The 24471-nt window shown below is 39.4% G+C and overlaps 1 protein-coding gene across 1 annotated transcript; it reads right to left on the minus strand.

The window, feature by feature from the left end:
• On the minus strand, nucleotides 1–23186 carry LOC146889058 (odorant-binding protein-like). Its single transcript, XM_087902566.1, has 5 exons — nucleotides 23130–23186; nucleotides 22563–22702; nucleotides 14459–14529; nucleotides 767–877; nucleotides 1–116 (listed from the first exon to the last, which is right to left on the minus strand). Exons 1-5 carry the CDS (start codon nucleotides 23184–23186, stop codon nucleotides 1–3), a joined length of 495 nt encoding a protein of 164 aa, XP_087758692.1.
• Between the last annotated feature and the right edge of the window lie 1285 nt (nucleotides 23187–24471).

Here is a 24471-nt window from a genome sequence, read left to right on the forward strand (position 1 = left end):
TTAACTGGGGTTACCCGTAGGAAGAACTTCTTGAGTGTTTTCTGTTGGAATGTTCTGTTCCTTAGCAAATTCTTCAAGTTTCTTATATTGTTCAGAAGTCAAAGATTGACCTTTTCCTATAGTGCATTAAAGACAATGTCAGAGACATGTTCAAGAATTTTGAAGAAATTACATTACTTCTTTATTGTCCCTGCATCATATGAAATAGAAAACTCCAACTGCTTCAAATTCATCTATACTGATTGGGTCACACAGACAATAGTACTTTTTCCCAAATTCCATGGACATCAATTATCAGTGTTTCATGATGTATCAAAAAATAAAGCAAATTCTCTAGAGAATTCTCACATCTCAATCCAATGTACTTTCAAAAATATAACACTAGGTAGTCCTGGATGCCTATCAATGGAACCTTCACACTTCTACTGAGTCTATACTCTAGAGTTCATAATATAATTTAGTATACACTTGATCAAATGACACTCAAAATGGTCTAAACATTGGACAAATAATATTTGTTCCCTTTTTTCCAGTAAGGAAACATGAACATAAACACTTCCAATAGCATTCCCCATCACCCCTAGTCCTCAATAACCATGCTACTGAAATTATAATATAATATGAAAGTTGGTCCACACAAAAATCATACTGTCATTTAGTGGAGAGGAGTTTGAAAATACCATACTTGGAGTGTGAATCTGATTTAATCTCCATTTGCAGGGTATTACTTCTGTTACTACATCAGAAAACCCACTACCATTGTCACCAACAACAAAAATCTGGTTTGTTGATTGGCAAGCTCTATCCACATTCTTACTGGTAAAGACTATATTCTCTGGTGTTGCATGCCCAGGTTCAAATCTATTTTCACCTTCAACTGTAATAATGGAAACATTTCAAGCTCAGTGTCACCCATTTTCTACTTTGTTTAACGTCACATGTTGAATTAATGTTAATATTGACATCAACTGTAGAAAACATCTCTGATTCACTATCATATGACACAAGTGGGCAAAGGTATTCTTGTAGTCATTCATTTTGCATATCCAATCACAATGGGGTGACTAATCATTTCCACTCTTTAAACCTGATAGTGAATCCTAGGTACAGACACTGTTCCTTTTTTCTGAATTCCTTGTGTCAAGATATGTGGGATCACTGTGTTGGGTATTCTTTCCCCTTTCAACCAGATTCAAAAGATCACTTATCAATTTCCTGAAAGTATAAAACTTTGGTGTCATATCATAGTAATATTTGGTAGGAAAATTAATACGTATACAAAAAGGACATACTAATTAGAAATATGCACAAATGTCTTCATCTTGTAAGAATATGGATGGGAAAGATGTAAGAATGAACATTTTTAGTTTAATAGACATTCACACCGTGTGTGTGACTGTCTCTCTGTGTGTGAGAATTTTTCTGTTTGCATATGGTTCTGTGTGTGTGTGTGTGTGTGTGTGTGTGAGTGTAGTATTTCCTCTTAAAGACAAGGATTATATGATAAAAGCAGTTCACCGGAAAATAAAAGGATTTTAGGATCTTGCAATTTTTTTCATTTTTTATTAAAAATTTCCACATCCTCCCATTTCTATCCTTTTCCCCTCCTCCCCCTCCCTCTCCAGTTCAAAGAGCAGTCAGGGTTCCTGACCCTGTGGGAATTCCATACAGGTCTAGGAAGGTGAGCATTTAAACAGACTAGGCTCCCATAAAGCCAGTACATGCAGTAGAATCAAAACCCAGTGCCATTGTCCTTGGCTTCTCAGTCAGCTCTTACAGTCAGCCACATTCAGAGAGTCCGGTTTGATCACATGTTCCATTAGTCCCAGTCCAGCTGACCTTGGTGAGTTCCCATTAGATCAGTCCCACCATCTCAGTGGGTGGATGCACCCCTCGGGTCCTGACTTCCTTGCTCATGTTCTTCCTCCTTCTGCTCCTCATTTGGACCCTGGAAGCTCAGGCCAGTGCTCCAATTTAGGTCTCTGTCTCTGTCTCCATCCATTGCCAGATGAAGGTTCTATGGTGGTATGCAATATATTCCTCAGTGTGGCTATAGGATAAGGCCAGTTCAGGTGCCCAAGGAGCAAGTTGGGGACATCTCCTTGGAGACCTGGGAACCCCTCTAGAGTCAAGTCTCTTGCCAACCCTAAAGTGGTTCCCTTAATTAAGATATCTACTTCCCTGCTCCCATATCCACCCTCCCTCCATCTCAACCATCCCATTCCTTCAAGCTCTCCCCATCCTCCTCTTTTCTCTCCTCATCTTCTTTACCCCCACCCCACCCCCACCCTTAAGCTCCCAATTTTTGCCTGGCAATCTTGTCTACTTCTAATATCAAGGAGGATAACTATATGTTTTTTTGGGTTCACCTTCATATTTAGCTTCTCTAGAATCACCTATCTCTTGTATTCTGTTGGTTATGCTTGTCTCTGTAGTCTCTGTTCATTTACCCAAATTTTACATATCCAGCCATCCCTCAGTTTGTGTTTTCTTCATTGCCTCTGTTTCAGTTTTCAAGTCTTGAACTGTTTCCATTAACTGTTTGATTGTTTTTTCTTGGATTCCTAGGATTTCTTTTAGGGATTTATTCATTTCTCCAAACTTTTTGCTATTCTTCTCATTCATTTCTTTAAGGGAGTTTTTCACATCCTGTTTAAGGGACTCCATCACTTTTATAATGTCTATTTCTTCTACTTCTTTTTGATTAGGGTGTTCAAGTTTTCCTGTTGTATGTTCACTGGATTCTGGTGTTATCATGTTGTTTTTCAGATTGTTGAAGGAATTCCTGCATTGGCGCCTGTCCATCTCTTCCTTCAAATGGTCTCCAATGGATCTTCTGGTACAGGAGCAGGGCCACTTGCTGGCCAGAGACCTTGCAGACAAAAGGGCAGGCTTGCTGTGTAGGCTCAGTTAAACAAAAGAGCTCCTGTGTAATTGCACTCACCAATTTTTCCCCAGACCCTTAGCCCCAAAGCAGCCTGAGTTGGAGAGCCTATGACCCTGCAGAAGAGAAGGGGTGCCTGGGAGCAAGCTGGGATGGGATAGGAAGAGAAAGGCAGTAGCCGGGGAGAGAAGCCCTTGCTAAATGACCATCCAATGTATCTTCTGGTGTAGGATCAGGGCCACTTGCTGGCCAGGGACCTTGCAAACTCAGGATGATATTTTCCACAATATTAATTCTACTATTCTATAACTTTTAAATGTCTTTCTACTTTATAGGATGATTTGGCTATGTTTTATGTATAATATCATGTCATCTGAAAATGAGGATAATTTAGAGTCCAGATAATTTAAATTCATCTTTTCATAGGTGTTCTACTTTAATATCCTTCATTTTCTGTATTGTTGATGGTAATGCATCAAAATGACATTTTAAAGCATTAAAAGTGAAGTAGAGAGAGTAATTGTTTAATATATATTGCCCATAAATTTGAATGTACTTTGATTTTTTATATCTTCTGTCTTCAGGGGACTGAATATAACAACACTGTCTAATTTCTTCTCTTTTTCCTTGTTACAAGCCCTCAAAGAAGAGTGTGTCTGCCTTTTCTATTTTTAGAGCAAACTACACTCTAAGGAATCATTGTTATACACAGAGAAAATTGTAATAAACAGATGCATATTTTCAGGGCTTGTTATCTGGTAGATCATACTCAGAAATTTATTCTTCATGTGTGACTGACTCATATTTACACTATTTAAGCATATCCTGATTCATTTGCTTACTAAAGTCATTTAACAAGAGATAATATCCTCTGATGGACTTTTGAAAACTTATTTAATACTCTCTTTTATATAATGTATAATATGGGGACCTACCCAAAGGGTTTATTCTGAGAAATCATTTACTGTGTTAGGATCTTTCAAACACAAATCACAATTTTCAGTTAAAAGTAAATATAAAATACAACATGCAATTCACTTGGCAGTGTTTGTTCCCATCATTCACCAGCAATTTTGACGTTTCTAAATTTTTCCAATAGGTTTTAGTAATACAGATATCATTTGTTATACAAGAGTCATTATTTTAATTAGCTTAGTGGATGTTTACATGTTTTTTGAATGATATCCTTTTCACAAGGTATTATTGCTTCTTGAAATATTTAATCATTCAAACAGTAAGTACAGCTCATAGGTCATAGGACGGGAAAGAAAAGGAAAGAGAGAAAATTGGAATGTGGTATCCGGACTTCACAGGAAAGGGGAAAATTCATTTAAAGAGATATGGTGATTTGTATGTAATACTGACTCCATGGTCAAAAGGATATGATGCATAATTCTCATTCTGTTGTCATCTGTGCAGACATGAAAGCAAAAATTAAAACATAGTTGAACAGAGAAGTTTTCATCCTTGAGAATGTATGAATGTAAACTTAAATATAACAATAAAGAGTATAGAGAAAAGATTATACATACATAATTCCTTTCCTAGAAGTCACCAATACCCTGTACTTGGTATTCTATAGGAGCACTTTTGGCAGAAAATAGTCATATTCTGTGGATATACATGAAAATTTATATTGAGAGATTTCAAGGAATATACTGAAAACATCAACATGCTTGTACCATATCTGTGACAAATAATGCCACACAATCATAAATAAGGAAATATTTGTCAAATACAAGACACATTCTCTTAATGAAATATTCTCCCCCCCTCCGCCCCCGCCACCCCGGTGTAGGAACTGCTCTTCCACATTTATAAGGAGCACTATACTGCCCTGGTTCTGCTGGGGGACCGCGGGCCGGGGCAGGCGGTGAGAGCAAAGGGGCGGGAGTCCCTTTGTTCTGATAGCCGGCCTGCAGCAGCTAAGACCGCAGGCAGGGACTCTTCTGACCAGCGAGGGGCTCTGATCCTGTGCATGGGTAAGTGTGTGGACCGGTGAGGGGACACACAATATTCCCGCCATCCTTATCTCCCTGGCTACTCCAAAGGGGCAGCTTCCCCCAGCTAATCCCTCTTTCCTGCTACGCCATCCCAGCTTTTGGCCTCGAACCCCTCCCCTCCTCTCTCCCTTCTTCGGGGCTTAAATTCCTCCATCTCAGCTGGGGCGGGCACCGCGGGCCGGGGCAGGCGGTGAGAGCAAAGGGGCGGGAGTCCCTTTGTTCTGATAGCCGGCCTGCAGCAGCTAAGACCACAGGCAGGGACTCTTCTCACCAGCTAGGGGCTCTGATCCTGTGCAGGGGTAAGTGTGTGGACCGGTGAGGGAACACACAATATTCCCGCCATCCTTATCTCCCTGGCTACTCCAAAGGGGCAGCTTCCCCCAGCTAATCCCTCTCTCCTGCTACGCCATCCCAGCTTTTGGCCTCGAACCCCTCCCCTCCTCTCTCCCTTTTTCCGGGCTTAAATTCCTCCATCTCAGCCAGGGTGGGCACCACGGGTCTGGATAGGTGGTGAGTGCAAAGGGAAGGAAGTCCCTTTGTTCTAATAGCCTGCCTGCAGCTAGCTAAGACTGCAGGCAAAGTGATTCCTGGATAGCAAGGGACACTAATCCAGTAGAAGAAGACCCAGCAGAGGGAAGAGCCATTGGAGAGCATCTGAAGGAAGAGATGGGCAGGCGCCAAGGCAAGAATTCCTCCAACAATCTGAAAAACAACATGAAAACACCAGATCCCAGCGATCTTACGACAGAAGGACTTGAATGCCCTATTCCGGAAGAAGTGGAAAACAGTGTCATTATGAAAGCAATAGAGTCTCTTAAACAGGGTATGAATAACTCACTTAAAGAAATAGAAGAGAAATATAACAAAAAAATGGAAGAAATGAGTAAAGAAATGGAAGACAAATATAACAAAAAGTTTGAAGAAATGAGTAAATTCATAAATGATACCCTGGGAAACCAAGAAAAAGCAATCAAACAGGTAATGGAATCAGTGCATGAATTGAAAACTGAAATGGAGGCAGTGAAGAAAACACAAAACGAGGGCCGGCTGGATATGGAAAATCTAGGTAAACGAACGGAGACTACAGAATCAAGCTTAACCAATAGAATACAAGAGATAGAAGAACGAATCTCAGATTATGAAGACACCATAGAGAAAATAAACGCCCTGACCAAAGAAAACAGCAAATCCAACAAATTCTCATCACAAAACATTCAGGAAATATGGGACATAATAAAAAAACCAAATCTAAGAATAATAGGAGTAGAAGAAGGAAAAGAATTGCAGATCAAAGGTCCAGAAGATATATTCAACAAAATTATAGAAGAAAACTTTCCCATCCTAAAGAGGGATATTATTATGAAGGTGCAAGAAGCATACAGAACACCGAATAGACTGGATCAGAAAAAAACGTCCCCTCGCCAAATAATAATCAAAACACAAAGCAGTCAGATTAAAGAAAGGATATTAAGAGCTGCAAAGGAAAAAGGTCAAGTAACCTATAAAGGTAAACCTATCAGACTTACACCAGACTTCTCTATAGAAACCATGAAAGCCAGAAGGTCCTGGATAGAGGTACTGCAGATATTAAGGGACCATGGATGCAAGCCCAGACTACTTTACCCAGCCAAGCTTTCGTTCACTATCAACGGAGAAAACAAAATATTCCAAGATAAAAACAAATTTAAACAATATGTAACTACTAATCCAGCCTTACAGAGAATACTAGAAGGAAAATTACATCCCAAGGAATCCAACACTGCCAACACTGACTACAATAATTCAGACATCTAGCGACCCTTCACTAGCACAATTCAAAGAAGGAAAACACATACACTCTATTACCACCAAAAAAAATGACTGGAGTCAACAACCAATGGTCATTAATATCTCTTAATATCAATGGACTCAATTCACCTATAAAGAGGCACAGACTTAGAGTTTGGATACGAAAACAGGATCCAACATTCTGCTGTTTACAAGAAACACACCTCAACCACAAAGACAGACACCTACTCAGAGTAAAGGGTTGGGAAAAGGTCTTCCAAGCAAATGGACCTAAGAAACAAGCGGGTGTGGCCATTCTAATATCTAACAAAATCGACATCAAACTAAAATCAATCAGAAGAGATGGAGATGGACATTTCATACTCATAACAGGAACAACTCATCAGGAAGAAGTCTCAATCCTGAATATCTATGCCCCTAATGTAAAGGCACCCACATATGTAAAAGAAACTCTTCTAGAACTCAAGGCAGTCATCAAACCACACACGCTAATAGTAGGAGACTTCAACACTCCTCTCTCACCAATGGACAGGTCAATCAGACAGAAACCAAACAGAGAATTAAGAGATTTATTGGAGGTATTGAATCAAATGGACTTAACAGACATCTATAGAACACTCCAACCAAATAGGAAAGAATATACCTTCTTCTCTGCAGTTCATGGAACCTTCTCGAAGATTGACCACATACTTGGCAACAAAGAAAACTCCCACAGATACAAAAAAATATTAGTAACCACCTGTGTCTTGTCAGACCACCATGGATTAAAATTAGAATTCAACAACAATGCTACCCCCAGGAAGTCAACAAACTCATGGAAGTTGAACAGTCAACTACTAAATCACCCCTGGGTCAAGGACGAAATTAAGAAAGAAATTAAAGTCTTCCTTGAATTTAATGAAAACAAAGACACAACGTATTCAAACCTATGGGACACTATGAAAGCAGTGCTAAGAGGAAAGTTCATAGCAATAGGTGCCCAAATAAAGAAAACGGAGAAAGCACACATTGGAGACCTAACAGCACACTTGAAAGCTCTAGAAAAAAAAGAAGCTGATTCACCCAGGAGGAGTAGAAGACTGGAAATAATCAAACTGAGGGCTGAAATCAACAAAATAGAAACAGAGAAAACAATCCAAAGAATCAATGAATCAAAAAGCTGGTTCTTGGAGAAAATCAACAAGATTGACAAACCCCTATCCAAACTAATCAAACGGCAGAGAGAGCACATGCAAATTAATAGGATCAGAAATGAAAAGGGGGATATAACCACAGACTCAGAGGAAATTCAGAGAATCATTAGATCTTACTACGAAAGTTTATATGCCACAAAGTTGAAAAATGTAAAAGAAATGGACATTTTTTTAGATAAGTACCATATACCAAAGTTGAACCAAGAACAGGTGAATAATCTAAATAGACCTGTTAGTTGTGAAGAACTAGAAGCTGTTATCAGAAATCTCCCTACCAAAAAAAGTCCAGGACCAGATGGTTTCAATGCAGAATTCTACCAGAACTTCCAGGAAGAGCTAATTCCTATACTCCTTAATGTATTCCATAATATAGAAACAGAAGAGTCATTGCCAAACTCCTTTTATGAAGCTACAGTTACCTTAATACCAAAACCACACAAAGACACAACCAAGAAAGAGAATTATAGGCCAATCTCACTCATGAACATCGACGCGAAAATTCTCAATAAAATCCTGGCAAACCGAATCCAGGAACACATTAGAAAAATTATCCATTATGATCAAGTAGGCTTCATCCCAGAGATGCAGGTCTGGTTCAACATACACAAATCTATCAATGTAATCCATCATATAAATAAACTGAAAGAAAAAAATCATATGATCATTTCATTGGACGCTGAAAAAGCATTAGACAAAATTGAACACCCATTTATGATAAAGGTGTTGGAGAGACTGGGGATACAAGGATCATACCTAAATATAATAAAAGCAATATACAGCAAGCCGATAGCTAACATCAAATTGAATGGAGAGAAACTCAAAGCCTTTCCACTAAAATCAGGAACACGACAAGGCTGTCCACTCTCTCCATACCTCTTCAATATAGTGCTTGAAGTTCTAGCAATAGCAATAAGACAACATAAGGAGATCAAGGGGATTCGAATTGGAAAGGATGAAGTTAAACTTTCGTTATTTGCTGACGATATGATAGTGTACATCAGTGACCTCAAAAACTCCACCAAAGAACTCCTACAGCTGATAAACACCTTTAGTAACGTTGCAGGATACAAGATCAACTCCAAAAAATCAGTGGCCCTCCTATACACAAAGGATAAAGAAGCAGAGAGGGAAATCAGAGAAACGTCACCTTCCATGATAGCCACAAATAGCATAAAATATCTTGGGGTTACACTAACCAAGGAAGTGAAAGACCTATTTGACAAGAACTTTAAGTCTTTGAAGAAAGAAATTGAGGAGGATACCAGAAAATGGAAAGATCTCCCTTGTTCTTGGATTGGGAGGATCAACATAGTAAAAATGGCAATTCTACCAAAAGCAATCTATAGATTCAACGCAATCCCCATCAAAATCACATCAAACTTCTTCACAGACCTTGAGAGAACAATAATCAAGTTTATTTGGAAAAACAAAAAACCCAGGATAGCCAAAACAATCTTATACAATAAAGGAACTTCAGGAGGCATTACCATCCCTGACTTCAAACTCTATTACAGAGCTACAGTATTGAAAACAGCTTGGTATTGTCATAAGAACAGAGAAGTCGACCTATGGAATCGAATAGAAGACCCGGATATTAACCCACAAACCTATGAGCACCTAATTTTTGACAAGGGAGCTAAAGGTATACAATGGAAGAAGGAAAGCATCTTTAACAAATGGTGCTGGCATAACTGGATGTCAACCTGTAGAAGGATAAAAGTAGATCCATACCTATCACCATGCACAAAACTCAGGTCCAAATGGATTAAAGACATCAACATCAATCCGTCCACTTTGAACCTGATAGAAGAGAAAGTGGGAAGTAGTCTACAAGATATAGGCACAGGAGGCCTCTTCCTAAGTAGGACCCCAGCAGCACAGACAATAAGAGAAACAATGAATAAATGGGATCTACTGAAACTGAGAAGCTTCTGTAAAGCAAAGGACACTGTCAGTAAGACAAAAAGGCTGCCTTCTGACTGGGAGAAGATCTTCACCAAACCCTCATCAGACAAAGGTCTGATCTCCAGAATATACAAAGAACTCAAGAAACTAGGCACTAAATCTCTAAATAACCCAATTAAAAAATGGGGTACTGAACTGAACAGAGAATTCACAACAGATGAACTTCGAATGGCCAGAAGACACTTAAGGTCATGCTCAACCTCCTTAGCAATCAGGGAAATGCAAATCAAAACCACTTTGAGATACCATCTTACACCTGTCAGAATAGCTAAAGTCAAAAACACCAAGGATAGCCTATGCTGGAGAGGATGTGGGGTGAGGGGAACACTCATCCATTGTTGGTGGGAATGCAAACTTGTGCAGCCACTGTGGAAATCAGTGTGGCGGTTTCTCAGGAAACTGGGAGTCAACCTCCCTCAGGACCCAGGAATTCCACTCTTGGGAATTTACCCTAGAGATTCCCTAGCATACAACAAAAGCATTTGTTCAACTATGTCCATAGCAGCACTATTTGTAATAGCCAGAACCTGGAAACAGCCGAGGTGCCCCTCAATAGAAGAATGGTTAAAAAAGGTGTGGAACATATACACGTTAGAGTTTTACTCAGCGGTAAAAAATAATGACATCTTGAATTTTGCATGCAAATGGATGGACATAGAAAACGCTTTACTGAGTGAGGTAAGCCAGACCCAAAAAGAGGAACACGGTATGTATTCACTCATAAGTGAATTCTAACCATAATTTAAAGGTCTTTGAGCCTATAATTCGTGATCCTAGAGAAGCTAAATAAGAAGACGATCCTGATGAAGATTATTTAGCTATCCGCCAGGAGGTAGGAAATAGTCAAGAGTCCCAGGTAACCTTGGGTGCATGGGGGGGTGGGAGGGTTGTTGGAAGGGGAGAGGGTTAGAGAGAAGGGAGTAGGGGAGGAATGGAGAAAGCTCGGTTGACTGGAATGGGGGGAAGGGAGGAAGGATGAATAAGGAATCAGGGAAGAATATATTTCAACTAAGGGAGTCATTTTAGGGTTTATAGGAAACTTGATTATATATGGGATCCCAGGTCCAAGGAGAGATCCCCAGATTGTTCTCTGGACAGAGGAGAGGGTGCCTGAACCGGCCTTGGCCCATAACCATACTGATGAATATTTTGCTTATCACCATAGATCCTTCATCTGGCGATGGATGGCGATACAGACAGAGATCCACATTGGAGCACCGGCCTGAGCCCCCCAAGATCCAAATGAGGAGCAGAAGGACAAAGAAAATGACGAAGGACTGCGAGGGATGCTATCACCCACTGATACAAGGGGTCGGATCTAATGAGAGTTTACCAAGGGCAGTTGGACTGCGACTGAATGAGCACGTGATCCAGCCAGATTCTCTGAATGTGGCCGGATTCTCTGCATGTGGCTGGCCCGGAGTCTTTCTGAGAAGCCATGGACAATGACACTGAGACTAGTTTCCTCTGCATATACTGGATTTTTGGGATCCAGTCGGTTTGGATACTCACCTTCCTGAACCTGGAGGGAGGGGGGACGAACTTGAACTTCCCACAGGGCTGGAAAACCTGACTGCCCTTAGGGGCAAAGAGGGAGGAGGAGAGGGAGGGGGGGGAGTGGGAGGGTGTTGGTAAGAGGGGCGTAAATGGAAACTTTTATAATTTAATAAAATTACTGTCAAAAAAAATATTCTTCATTATAAAAGTATTAGCAATTCTGAACATGATAAAAGTCCTTTAAACTGTTTCATAAATAAAAAATATTCTATCATTAATTTTGTTACTGTAAGATATTCAACTTTAAAAGACAAATAGTATTCTGCCTTAATTTTGCCTAATTCAAAATTCATTTTTTCCTTTGTCACATACTTATCTCTAATTTTTATGTAATAAGCATAAATCCATTCAAATATCAAGATGATTAGGCATGGTTTCTCTTTCTACTCACTTAAAGAATGTCATTATTTAGGACAAATTTCTGTAAAAGAACATAAATGGGGTAAGGATTGACATAAATGTTCTCATAAAATTATGAGAACAGTTCCCCAAGGATTATTTTTGGAAATAGCAACTGAAAGATTGAATATGACTAGATATAATCTAAATCAGGAATCTTACTGAGCATATAGAAAGATAAAAGGATAGATAGATGGATATATATGTAGATAAAAGACTGTGTATGTATATATACATGTATGTATGAATATAAGTCAACATATATACATGTATAAATATGTATCTATATATTTCGAAATTATATGGCCAAAATAATATTCACTGAGGTTACCTGTATCCAGAAGATCTTGAATGATTTCTGTTGGAATGTTCTGGACCTTATCAAATTCCTCAAATTTTTCATATTGTTCAGGAGTCAAAGGTTGTCTTTTTCCTATATTGTATAATTGACAATGTCAGAGATATGTTCAGTAGATTATGTAGAAATTAAATTGCTTCCTTAGTATCCCAACTGCTCCAATTTCATCTACCCTGGGTGGGTCAATGCAGACAATAATACTTTCCCAAAATTCTATGGACACATTTAATGAAGTGTAAATGATGGTATGACATCACTTTTCAGGGTTTCATGATGTATCATCCAAAAATAAAAACAACTTCTCTAGAGAGCTCACTCATCTCAATACTACCCACTTTCAAAAACATAACACTAGAAAGTCATGAATATCTGTCAATGGAACCTTCACATTTCCTGCAAGTTTATAATCTAGAGTTAATGTTTGAATTTATTACACACTTGTCCAGTGACACTCAGAATTGTTTGAGCTTTGGGAAAATAATATATGCTCCCTTCTTTCCTGTGAGAAAATATGAACATAAACACTTCCAATAGTTCCCTCATTACCCCAAGTCTTTAATGATCATGATACTCAAATTATAAAATAATGTAAAAGTTATATTTTCCCAAAACAATCAGATTATTATTTAGTGGACAGAAGTTTGGAATCACTACAATACTGTATTTGGAGGGTGAATCTGACTTAATCCTCATTTGTAGGGTGATAATTTGGTTACTATTAAAAAAAAATCCACTACCATTCTTACCAACAAACATAAATCAGGTTTTTTTTTCTGGCTAGTTCTATTCACATTCTAATTGGCAAAGATTATGCTTTCTGGTGTTGAATACACATGTGTAAATATACTGTCACCTTCAATTGTAATAATAGAAACATTTCAGAATGAGTCTCACTCATTTTTTACTGTGTTTGACATCACCTGTTGACTAAACATTAATATTGATCCCAACTCTTACAATCATCTCTATCATATGACACAAGTGGACAAAGATATTCTTGTAGTCATTCATTTTACATATCCTATCATAATATGGTAACCAATCATTTCCACTCTTAAACCTGACGGTGAATCCCAGATACAGACATTTCCCTTTTCTCTGAATTCCTTGTGTTAAGACCTATGGGATCACTCTTTTGGATATTCCTTCTCCTTTTAACTGGAAAAAGATCACTTAACAATTTCCTGAAAGTATAAAACTTTGGTGTCATTCCATGGTAATACCAGGTGGATAAATGAATACATATTCAAAAAGAGACCATAGTAATGAGAAATATGCACAAAAGTTTTCATCTTGTAAGATTATTGATAGAAAAGATATAAGAATGAACATTTTGTTTACTAGATGTTCACACAGTGTGTGTCTCTCCCTGTGTATGAGAGTTCTATGTACATATGTCTCTCTCTCTCTCTCTCTCTCTCTCTCTCTCTCTCTCTCTCTCTCTCTGCCTGTCTCTCTCTCCTTCTCTCTCTCTGTCTCTCTCTCTGTCTCTCTCTGTGTCCCCCTCTCTCTCTTTCTGTTTCTTTCTCTCTCTCTGTGTGTGTGTGTGTGTGTGTGTGTGTGTGTGTGTGTGTGTGTGTGGTGTTTGTGTGTTTGTGCCTGCAAATGAAATTTCCTCTTACTGACACTGATTAAATGATAAAAGTTGTTCAGGGGAGAATAAAAGGATTTTAGGATCTGGTCATTTTCTGTTACAGGACTGCTTTTTAATATCCAAGTAAAGTTTGGAAGACAGTAGACTTGCCAGAAAAATGTATCCTCTATTCATGTGATATCAAAGCATAAGTCAAACCAGTTACAAATCAGGTGAATAATGTTGCTATTATTATACAGAAAAGGAAGGTTTAAGATGGCACTCTTAATTTAAATCCTTTATGAACTCAGGTTGATAGATAATGCCTAAAATATAAGTGATTGATGGCCTGAGGTATAAAGTTTGCAAAGATGTTTGAGGCCTCTGAGACCTATTAGAGTGTGTCAGGCCTGTCCAATAACAAACCGAGATACTGTATGAAAGAAAAGTCACTGAATATTATCTAGAGGTAAATTTTCATGCAGGAAACAATTTGGAGATGTTTTGTTAGCATTACTCACATCTTCAGGTAATATTGTTCTTCTCCATGTAAACTTCAGATGACCTACAATATACTCCGACTTTGAAGCTTATTGCAGTTGGTTGGAAGGGTTGATAAATTTAAAAGTAACCAAAATGGTTTTAAATTTATGTACCTATGGGTGGCTGAAGTGTCAGCTTGTATGTACACACCCACGAAGCTTTTGTTCAGAGAAAGCTCCCAAATCCCCTTCTCACACTGTGCTCTGTACTGGCCATCTTCTTGCCTATTCCCAATGACTTTGCTATTTTTACATTTGACATTTGCCCTAAAAATTAAACATGGAAACAATGGTTTATTCTTTATAACCTTTGAATTCATATTAAAATCATTCAAGTAGTATGATGAACTTGATGAAGTAATACTATCTGTGAACTGTGTACAAAGTTGGAAGAGAAGTACCTATGCTTACCTCAGTTCTCCTGATTCTTGTTTAGAAAATATCATCCTCTTTGTAATGATGCACATGACTTCCTTGATTTGGGACAATTTTGACAAATCCTATGAAGGCTCATATTTCTTGCTTATCCAAATTTCACTATTCACTGAATATTATGTTTAATATGTTAATTCTCTTGTCCTAGTCTAACAATAATATGTACATAGAATTATATGCTTGTGTTATGTAATATTATTTGTAACCTAAAAGTTAAAAATGTGGGTAGAACATAGTAATGATTTAAAGCATTTAAAGTTCTTATGATGATATGCACTCTTTCATTGAACATTGTCATCCAAATGTCAGAAAGAGAATCTTTGAATCTAGAGCATCAGAGACAGTACTTTACAAATTAGATTTATCTAATCTGGGTGTAGAAAACTTTCCTCTGACTTCATTGACTAAATAACATAACATGTGTGCCTTTGAACCATATGCTCACACATACTTTTGAATTAATAGAAATTAGATTATTAGAATCTCTTGCATACAATTTTAGAGTATAAAATTCAAGCACAGGACTCCAACCTGGGCAAATTCTAAAGAAACACTTAAGAAATTGGAGACAGAAGACCAACTAGCCCTGTTGCACTGCTTAGGAGTTCTTCCCAGAGAGGTGTGTGGATGCTCACCTGGGCAGCCTGCCTGCCTGGGAAGAGAGCACAGCCCCCAACCCAGCTTCTGCAGCAGGGTCTTCGGTGTTCCAAGGGACCCCTCCCCTTTCCCCCACTGCTGCGGGCCCTTTGCCTCCCGGGTCCTGGGAAGACCAGCTAGCCCTGTTGCACTGCTTAGAAGTTCTTCCCAGAGAGGTGAGTGGGTGCTCACCTGGGCAGCCTGCCTGCCCGGGAAGAGAGCACAGCCCCCCCCAGCTTCTGCAGCAGGGTCTTCGGTGTTCCAAGGGACCCCTCCTCTCCCCCCCCACTGCTGCGGGCCCTTTGCCTCCCGGGTCCTGGGAAGACCAGCTAGCCCTGTTGCACTGCTGAGGCGCTCTTCCCAGAGAGCTGAGTGGGTGCTAGCCTGGGCAGCCTGCCTGCCTGTCCGGAAAGGGAGCACAGCCCTTCCCCCCTCAGCTTCTTCGGCAGGGTCTTCGGTGTTCCAAGAGACCCCTCCCCTCCACCCACTGCTGCGGGCCCTTTGTCTCCTGGGTCCTGGGAAGACCAGCTAGCCCTGTAGCACTGCTTAGAAGTTCTTCCCAGAGAGGTGAGTGGGTGCTCACCTGGGCAGCCTGCCTGCCCGGGAAGAGAGCACAGCCACCCCCCAGCTTCTGCAGCAGGGTCTTCGGTGTTCCAAGGGACCCTTCCCCTCCCCCCCACTGCTGCGGGCCCTTTGCCTCCCGGGTCCTGGGAAGACCAGCTAGCCCTGTTGCACTGCTGAGGCGCTCTTCCCAGAGAGCTGAGTGGGTGCTAGCCTGGGCAGCCTGCCTGCCTGTCCGGGAAGGGAGCACAGCCCTTCCCCCGTCAGCTTCCTCGGCAGGGTCTTCGGTGTTCCAAGAGACCCCTCACCTCCACCCACTGCTGTGGGCACTTTGTCTCCTGGGTCCTGGGAAGACCAACTAGCCCTGTTGCACTGCTGAGGAGTTCTTCCCAGAGAGGGCTGAGGAGCTCTATCCAGAGAGTGCTGTGAAGTCCTACCCAGAGAGTGCTGAGGAGTTCTATCCAGAAAGTGCTGAGGAGTTTCATCCAGAGTGGAGGAGATGGGCAGGCGCCAATGCAAGAATTCCTCCAACAGCCTGAAAGGCAACATGACATCGCCAGAATCCAGGGAGCTCGAAACTAGAAGAATTGAACACCCTACTCCAGAAGAAATAGAAGAAATCGACTCTAAGCACTTCTTTATGAAAATAATAGAGGAACTTAAACAGGAGGTGAAAATCTGCCGTAAAGAAATGGAAGATAAGTATAACAAAAAAATAGAGGAAATGAGTAAAGAAATGGAAGGGAAATATACCAAAAAGTTTGAAGAAATTAGTAAATCCGTAAATGAAATTCTGGGAAACCAAGAAAAAACAATCAAACAGGTAATAGAAACAGTTCAAGATTTGAAAACTGAAATGGAGTCAATGAAGAAATCACAAACGGAAGGCCGGCTGGCTATGGAAAATCTGGGTAAACGAACAGAGACTTCAGAAACAAGCTTAACAAATAGAATACAAGAGATAGAAGAAAGAATCTCAGACTCTGAGGACACCATAGAGAAATTAAACACTCTGACCAAAGAAAACAACAAATCCAACAAATTCTCATCACAAAACATTCAGGAATTGTGGGACACAATAAAAAAACCAAATCTAAGAATAATAGGAGTAGAAGAAGGAGAAGAATTGCATTTCAAAGGTCCAGAAAATATGCTCAACAAAATTATAGAAGAAAACTTTCCCATCCTAAAGAACGATATTCGTATGAAGGTTCAAGAAGCATACAGAACACAGAATAGACTGGATCAGAAAAAAACATCCCATCGTCATATAATAATCAAAACACAAAGCATTCAGACTAAAGAAAGGCTATTGAGAGCTGCAAAGGAGAAAGGTCAAGTAACTTATAAAGGTAAACCTATCAGACTTACACCAGACTTCTCGATGAAAACCATGAAAGCCAGAAGGTCCTGGATAGAGGTACTGAAGAAACTAAGAGACAATGGATGCAAGCCCAGACTACTTTACCCAGCCAAGCTATTGTTCACTATCAACGGAGAAAACAAAATATTCCAGGATAAAAACAAATTTAAACAATACGTAGCTACTAATCCAGCCTTACAGAGAATACTAGAAGGAAAATCACAACCCAAGGAATCCAACATTTCCAACACTGCCTACATTAACTCAGACATCTAGCGACCCTTCACAAGCACAACTCAAAGAAGGAAAACACATACACTCTACTACCCAAAAAAATGACCAGAGTCATCGATCACTGGTCATTAATATCACTTAATATCAATGGTCTCAACTCACCTATAAAGAGGCACAGACTTAGAGATTGGATACGAAAACAGGATCCAACATTCTGCTGTCTACAAGAAACACACCTCAACCACAAAGACAGACACCTACTCAGAGTAAAGGGTTGGGAAAAAGTTTTCCAAGCAAATGGACCTAAGAAACAAGCGGGTGTGGCCATTCTAATATCTAACAAAATCGACTTCAAACTAAAATCAATCAGAAGAGATGGAGATGGACATTTCATACTCATAACAGGAACAATTCATCAGGAAGAAGTCTCCATCTTGAATATCTATGCCCCTAATATAAAGGCACCCACATATGTAAAAGAAACTCTTCTAGAACTCAAGGCAGTCATCAAACCACACACACTAATAGTAGGAGACTTCAACACTCCTCTCTCACCAATGGACAGGTCAATCAGACAGAAACCTAACAGAGAAAAAAGAGAATTATTGGAGATATTGAATCAAATGGAATTAACAGACATCTATAGAACACTCCACCCAAATAGGAAAGAATATACCTTCTTCTCTGCAGCTCATGGAACCTTCTCGAAAATTGACCACATACTTGGTAACAAAGCAAAATTCCACAGATACAAAAAAATATTAGTAACCACCTGTGTCTTGTCAGATCACCATGGATTAAAATTAGAATTCAACAACAATGGTACCCCCAGGAAGCCAACACACTCATGGAAGTTGAACAGTCAACTACTAAATCACCCCTGGGTCAAGGAAGAAATTAAGAAAGAAATTAAAGTCTTCCTTGAATATAATGAAAACAAAGACACAACGTATTCAAACCTATGGGACACAATGAAAGCAGTGCTAAGAGGAAAGTTCATAGCACTAAGTGCCCACCTAAAGAAAATGGAGAAAGCACACATTGGAGACTTAACAACACACTTGAAAGCTCTAGAAAAAAAGAAGCTGGTTTACCCAGGAGGAGTAGAAGACTGGAAATAATCAAACTGAGGGCTGAAATCAACAAAATAGAAACACAGAAAACAATTCAAAGAATCAATGAAGCAAAAAGCTGGTTCTTGGAGAAAATTAACAAGATTGACAAACCCCTATCCAAACTAATCAAAAGGCAGAGGGAGAACTTGCAAATTAATAGGATCAGAAATGAAAAGGGGGACATAACCACAGACACAGAGGAAATTCAGAGAATCGTTAGTTCTTACTACGAAAGTTTATAAGCCACAAAGTTGGAAAATGTAAAAGAAATGGACATTTTTTTAGATAAGTACCATATACCAAAGTTTAACCAAGAACAGATGAACAATCTAAATAGACCCTGTTAGTCGTGAAGAACTAGAAGCTGTTATCAAAAATCTCCCTACCAAAAAAAGCCCAGGACCAGATGGTTTCAATGCAGAATTCTACCAGAACTTCCAGGAAGAGCTAATACCTATACTCCTTAATGTATTCCACAATATAGAAAAAGAAAAGTCACTGCCAAACTCCTTTTATGAAGCTACAGTCACCCTAATACCAAAACCACACAAAGACACAACCAAGAAAGAGAATTACAGGCCAATCTCACTCATGAACATTGATGCGAAAATTCTCAATAAAATCCTGGCAAACCGAATCCAAGAACACATTAGAAAAATTATCCATTTTAATCAAGTAGGCTTCATCTCAGAGATGCAGGGATGGTTCAACATACGCAAATCTATCAATGTAATCCATCATATAAATAAACTGAAAGAAAAAAACATATGATCATTTCATTGGATGCTGAAAAAGCATTTGACAAAATTCAACACCCATTTATGATAAAGGTGTTGGAGAGACTGGGGATACAAGGATCATACCTAAATATAATAAAAGCAATATACAGCAAGCCGACAGCTAACATCAAATTGAATGGAGAGAAACTCAAAGCCTTTCCACTAAAATCAGGAACACGACAAGGCTGTCCACTCTCACCATACCTCTTCAATATAGTGCTTGAAGTTCTAGCAATAGCAATAAGACAACATAAGGGGATCATGGGATTCGAATTGGAAAGGATGAAGTTAAACTTTCGTTATTTGCTGACGATATGATAGTGTACATAAGCGACCCCAAAAACTCTACCAAAGAACTCCTACAGCTGATAAACACCTTTAGTAACATGGCAGGATACAAGATCAACTCCAAAAAATCAGTGGCACGCTTATACACAAAGGATAAAGAAACGGAGAAGGAAATCAGAGAAACATCACCTTTCACGATAGCCACAAACAGCATAAAATATCTTGGGGTTACTCTAACCAAGGATGTGAAAGACCTATTTGACAAGAACTTAAAGCCTTTGAAAAGAGAAATTGAGGAGGATACCAGAAAATGGAAAGACCTCCCCTGCTCTTGGATTGGGAGAATCAACATAGTAAAAATGGCAATTCTACCAAAAGCAATCTACAGATTCAATGCAATCCCCATCAAAATCCCATCAAACTTCTTCACAGACCTTGAGAGAACAATAATCAAGTTTATATGGAAAAACAAAAAACCCAGGATAGCCAAAACAATCTTATACAATAAAGGAACCTCTGGAGGCATTACTATCCCTGACTTCAAACTCTATTACAGAGCTACAGTATTGAAAACAGCTTGGTATTGGCATAAGAACAGAGAAGTCGACCTATGGAATCGAATAGAAGACCCAGATACTAACCCTCAAACTTATGAACACCTAATTTTTGACAAGGGAGCTAAAGGTATACAATGGAAGAAGGAAAGCGTCTTTAACAAATGGTGCTGGCATAACTGGATGTCAACCTGTAGAAGAATGAAAATAGATCCATATCTATCACCATGCACAAAACTCAAGTCCAAATGGATTAAAGACATCAACATCAATCTGTCCACTTTGAACCTGATAGAAGAGAAAGTGGGAAGTAGTCTACAAGATATAGGCACAGGAGGCCACTTCCTAAGTAGGACCCCAGTGGCACAGACAATAAGAGAAACAATGAATAAATGGGACCTGCTGAAACTGAGAAGCTTCTGTAAAGCAAAGGACACTGTCAGTAAGACAAAAAGGCTGCCTTCTGACTGGGAGAAGATCTTCACCAAACCCTCATCAGACAAAGGTCTGATCTCCAGAATATACAAAGAACTCAAGAAACTAGACACTAAAACTCTAATTAACCCAATTAAAAAATGGGGTACTGATCTGAACAGAGAATTCACAACAGATGAACTTCGAATGGCCAGAAGACACTTAAGGTCATGCTCAACCTCCTTAGCGATCAGGGAAATGTAAATCAAAACCACTTTGAGATACCATCTTACACCTGTCAGAATAGCTAAAGTTAAAAACACCAAGGATAGCCTATCCTGGAGAGGATGTGGAATGAGGGGAACACTCATCCATTGTTGGTGGGAATGCAAACTTGTGCAGCCACTGTGGAAATCAGTGTGGCGGTTTCTCAGGAAACTGGGAGTCACCTCCCTCAGGACCCAGCAATTCCTCTCTTGGGAATATACCCTAGAGATTCCCGAACATACTACAAAAGCGTTTGTTCAACTATGTTCATAGCAGCACTATTTGTAATAGCCAGAACCTGGAAACAGCCTAGGTGCCCCTCAATAGAGGAATGGTTAAAAAAGGTGTGGAACATATACACATTAGAGTTTTACTCAGCGGTAAAAAATAATGACATCTTGAATTTTGCGTGCAAATGGATGGACATAGAAAATGCTTTACTGAGTGAGGTAAGCCAGACCCAAAAAGAGGAATACGGTATGTATTCACTCATAAGTGGATTCTAACCATAATTAAAGGTCTTTGAGCCTATAATTCGTGATCCTAGAGAAGCTAAATAAGAAGACGAACCTGATGAAGATTATTTAGCTATCCGCCAGGACGTAGGAAATAGTCAAGAGTCCCAGGTAACCTTGGGTGCATGGGGGGGGGGGGTGGGAGGGTTGTTGGAAGGGGAGAGGGTTAGAGAGAAGGGAGTAGGGGAGGAATGGAGAAAGCTCGGTTGACCGGGATGGGGGAAAGGGAGGAAGGATGAATATGGGATCAGGGAAGAATATATTTCAACTAAGGGAGTCATTTTAGAGTTTACAGGAAACTTGATTACATATGGGATCCCAGGTCCAAGGAGAGATCCCCAGATTGTTCTCTGGACAGAGGAGAGGTGCCTGAACCGGCCTTGGCCCATAACCATACTGATGAATATTTTGCTTATCACCATAGATCCTTCATCTGGCGTTGGATGGCGATACAGACGGAGACCCACATTGGAGCACCGGACTGAGCCCCCCAAGATCCACATGAGGAGCAGAAGGATGAAGAAAATGACGAAGGACTGCGAGGGATGCTATCACCCACTGATACAAGGGGTCGGATCTAAAGAGAGTTTACCAAGGGCAGTTGGACTGCGACTGAATGAGCATGTGATCCAACCAGATTCTCTGAATGTGGCCGGATTCTCTGAATGTGGCTGGCCTGGAGTCTTTCTGAGAAGCCATTGACAATGACACTGGGACTAGTTTCCTCTGCATATACTGGATTTTTGGGATCCAGTCTGTTTGGATACTCACCTTCCTGGACCTGGAGGGAGGGGGGAGGAACTTGAACTTCCCACAGGGCAGGAAACCCTGACTGCCCTTAGGGACAAAGAGGGAGGAGGAGAGGGAGGGGGGGAGTGGGAGGGCGTTGGGAAGAGGGGAGTAAATGGAAACTTTTTATAATTTAATAAAATTACTTTAAAAAAAAAGAAATTGGAGACAGTGTCTAACTTCTGTGTAGTGTCCAGAGCTAACTCATCATGGAAAAACATAATCCCATTTCTGGAAATAAGGCTTCAAGTTTATGACCAGAAAGAGAACATTCACCTGTAAGTTTAACAACATAAAATCTGTAAAATTGAAATACTATGCTCAGGTTATATGGTTGACAACTTACTTACTTGATATAAAATGTGACTTCCAATTCTTTACATGCCTCAGTACAAGCAAGTTTGCGAGCATAGAGTCTCGGTGGTCCTCCTTGCTCTATTATGTCCACATTGTCATCAGCAATAGAAATGGTAATCCACTTTCCTTCAGTCTGAACAAATAACAAAGGCCATTTTAACGTGAGTTGATATCAAATCTCTGACTGCATTTCTTGGAAATACATAAATTATCTAAAAATATAAGTCACTAATATTTTGTTCATTAGTTAAAAATTATGCTTCTAGGGATATAGAATAACACAGGGTAATATGATGACTCAATTTACATAGCATTTGATACCTGGGAGATTTTGGAACTACTCATGTGCTGGTCTCTTAAGCTCTGAAATTCAGCTCATAGTTTCCTTATTTCATTAGTTTCATTTTAGAAAAATCTGATTGAAAAAGTATGCATGAGTGAAAGTCAGAAATGTTATTTCAAGAATATGGACTTACATGGACAAACTGAATGACATATCACATCAACAGAAATATGCTATTGAATAACATCAAACCAGTTCACAGATCAAATAAATTTACCTCAGCATGACCATGAGCTGGACCAAATGCCAAAGTCAGCAGCAGAAACTTTATCATGGCGGTGCCTGACGTTGGTCCTGTGTAGAAGCTCAAAGTATGATATTAGTTGTGAAGGAACTGAACTGACAAAGCTTCTATACAGTTTGTTAGAGGGAGTTTCATGGAATCAATCAATGGTTATGCACCACAACATCTTGCATCTGTCCAGTATTTCTACTTTGACCCTGTTGAATGGTGTATGAATGCATATCCTAATAAAAATAGACTAAAGATCAGGTTCTGTTGGGATGATTAATTGAGCTTTCCTCTCAGAAAGAAATAATTATTCTTTTGAGCGCATTAAAGCAATGATTTTGCCTCCAGAACTATACTAGTGGGTAAAGGTCACAATGCATATGCATATGTCCTATCAGATTCATTTAAAACCATGGCACATGATTTAAAATACATTCTGAATCTAAGCATGATACAGCGCAGTTAAATGAATTTAAAACTGTAGCTTGGACTATATGAGCCAAAGCAACCACACTATTAGAAGATAAGATGGTAAAACTAAATAAGTATTTCCTTTATGGATATTGATTTGTCCTATGTTGCCTTATGTCTTTCCAGACATTGACTACTTCATTCTTCTAGTACAATGAATTCAATGGTTATGACATAGAACTACAAGAGATATCACCAATTTTTAACTGTATAACGAATGAAAAAAATGCTGCTAGATGTCCCCATGGAATGAATACAGGTACCATTAATCAAAGGAAACCAAATCAAGTGAAACAGTCTATAAAAATATGATGTACAGAAAAACTGCTAAATATGCAAATGAACTCTGCTCAATATATGCTTAGGTATCCTAAAGCAAGGACCCTCCCTGCCCAGTTGACTTCTTTACACATCAAAACCAAGATCTGTGTTGTGCTTACCCATAAGATCTTGTCATCCATTTCTAGGAACATGCAAAGTTATCAGAACTCTGCAGTACTTTTTTGTCCTCTGGGGCTTCCCTCTCTAACACGTGGAATAACCTACACTTACCACATTAGTGTTTTTGTTTGACAACCCATGATTAATAATTATACAATTATAAAGAATTTGTCAGTCCTTCATGACAGTTTCTTTAAATTATATTCTATTATTCCTTCTATTTTCTTAATTTTGAGATTATAGAATAATTGCACCATTCTCTGCTCTTCTTTCTTCCCTCTAAACCCTTCAATATGCACCGCTTCATTTCTCAATTTTGTGGATCTTTTGTCAGTAAATGTTACATGCATGTGAGTCCAAGGTCACAAGTGAGTCCTTAATATTAATATGAAGATTGGGAACTGGAAATAACAGG

This window comes from Myodes glareolus, chromosome X (assembly GCF_982192425.1).
Source record: "Myodes glareolus chromosome X, mMyoGla1.1, whole genome shotgun sequence".
Lineage (NCBI taxonomy): Eukaryota > Metazoa > Chordata > Mammalia > Rodentia > Cricetidae > Myodes > Myodes glareolus.

Excerpts from the sequence above, each read along its gene's own strand:
- LOC146889058 (XM_087902566.1), bottom strand. The coding sequence starts at position 23,186 with ATGATAAAGTTTCTGCTGCTGACTTTGGCATTTGGTCCAGCTCATGGT. Across the intron at positions 22,703-23,129 it reads CAGCTCATGGTCATGCTGAG|ACTGAAGGAAAGTGGATTAC; the intron begins GTAAATTTATTT and ends TTATTTGTTCAG. Across the intron at positions 878-14,458 it reads TGGCCAGTACAGAGCACAGT|TTGAAGGTGAAAATAGATTT; the intron begins GTGAGAAGGGGA and ends CCATTATTACAG.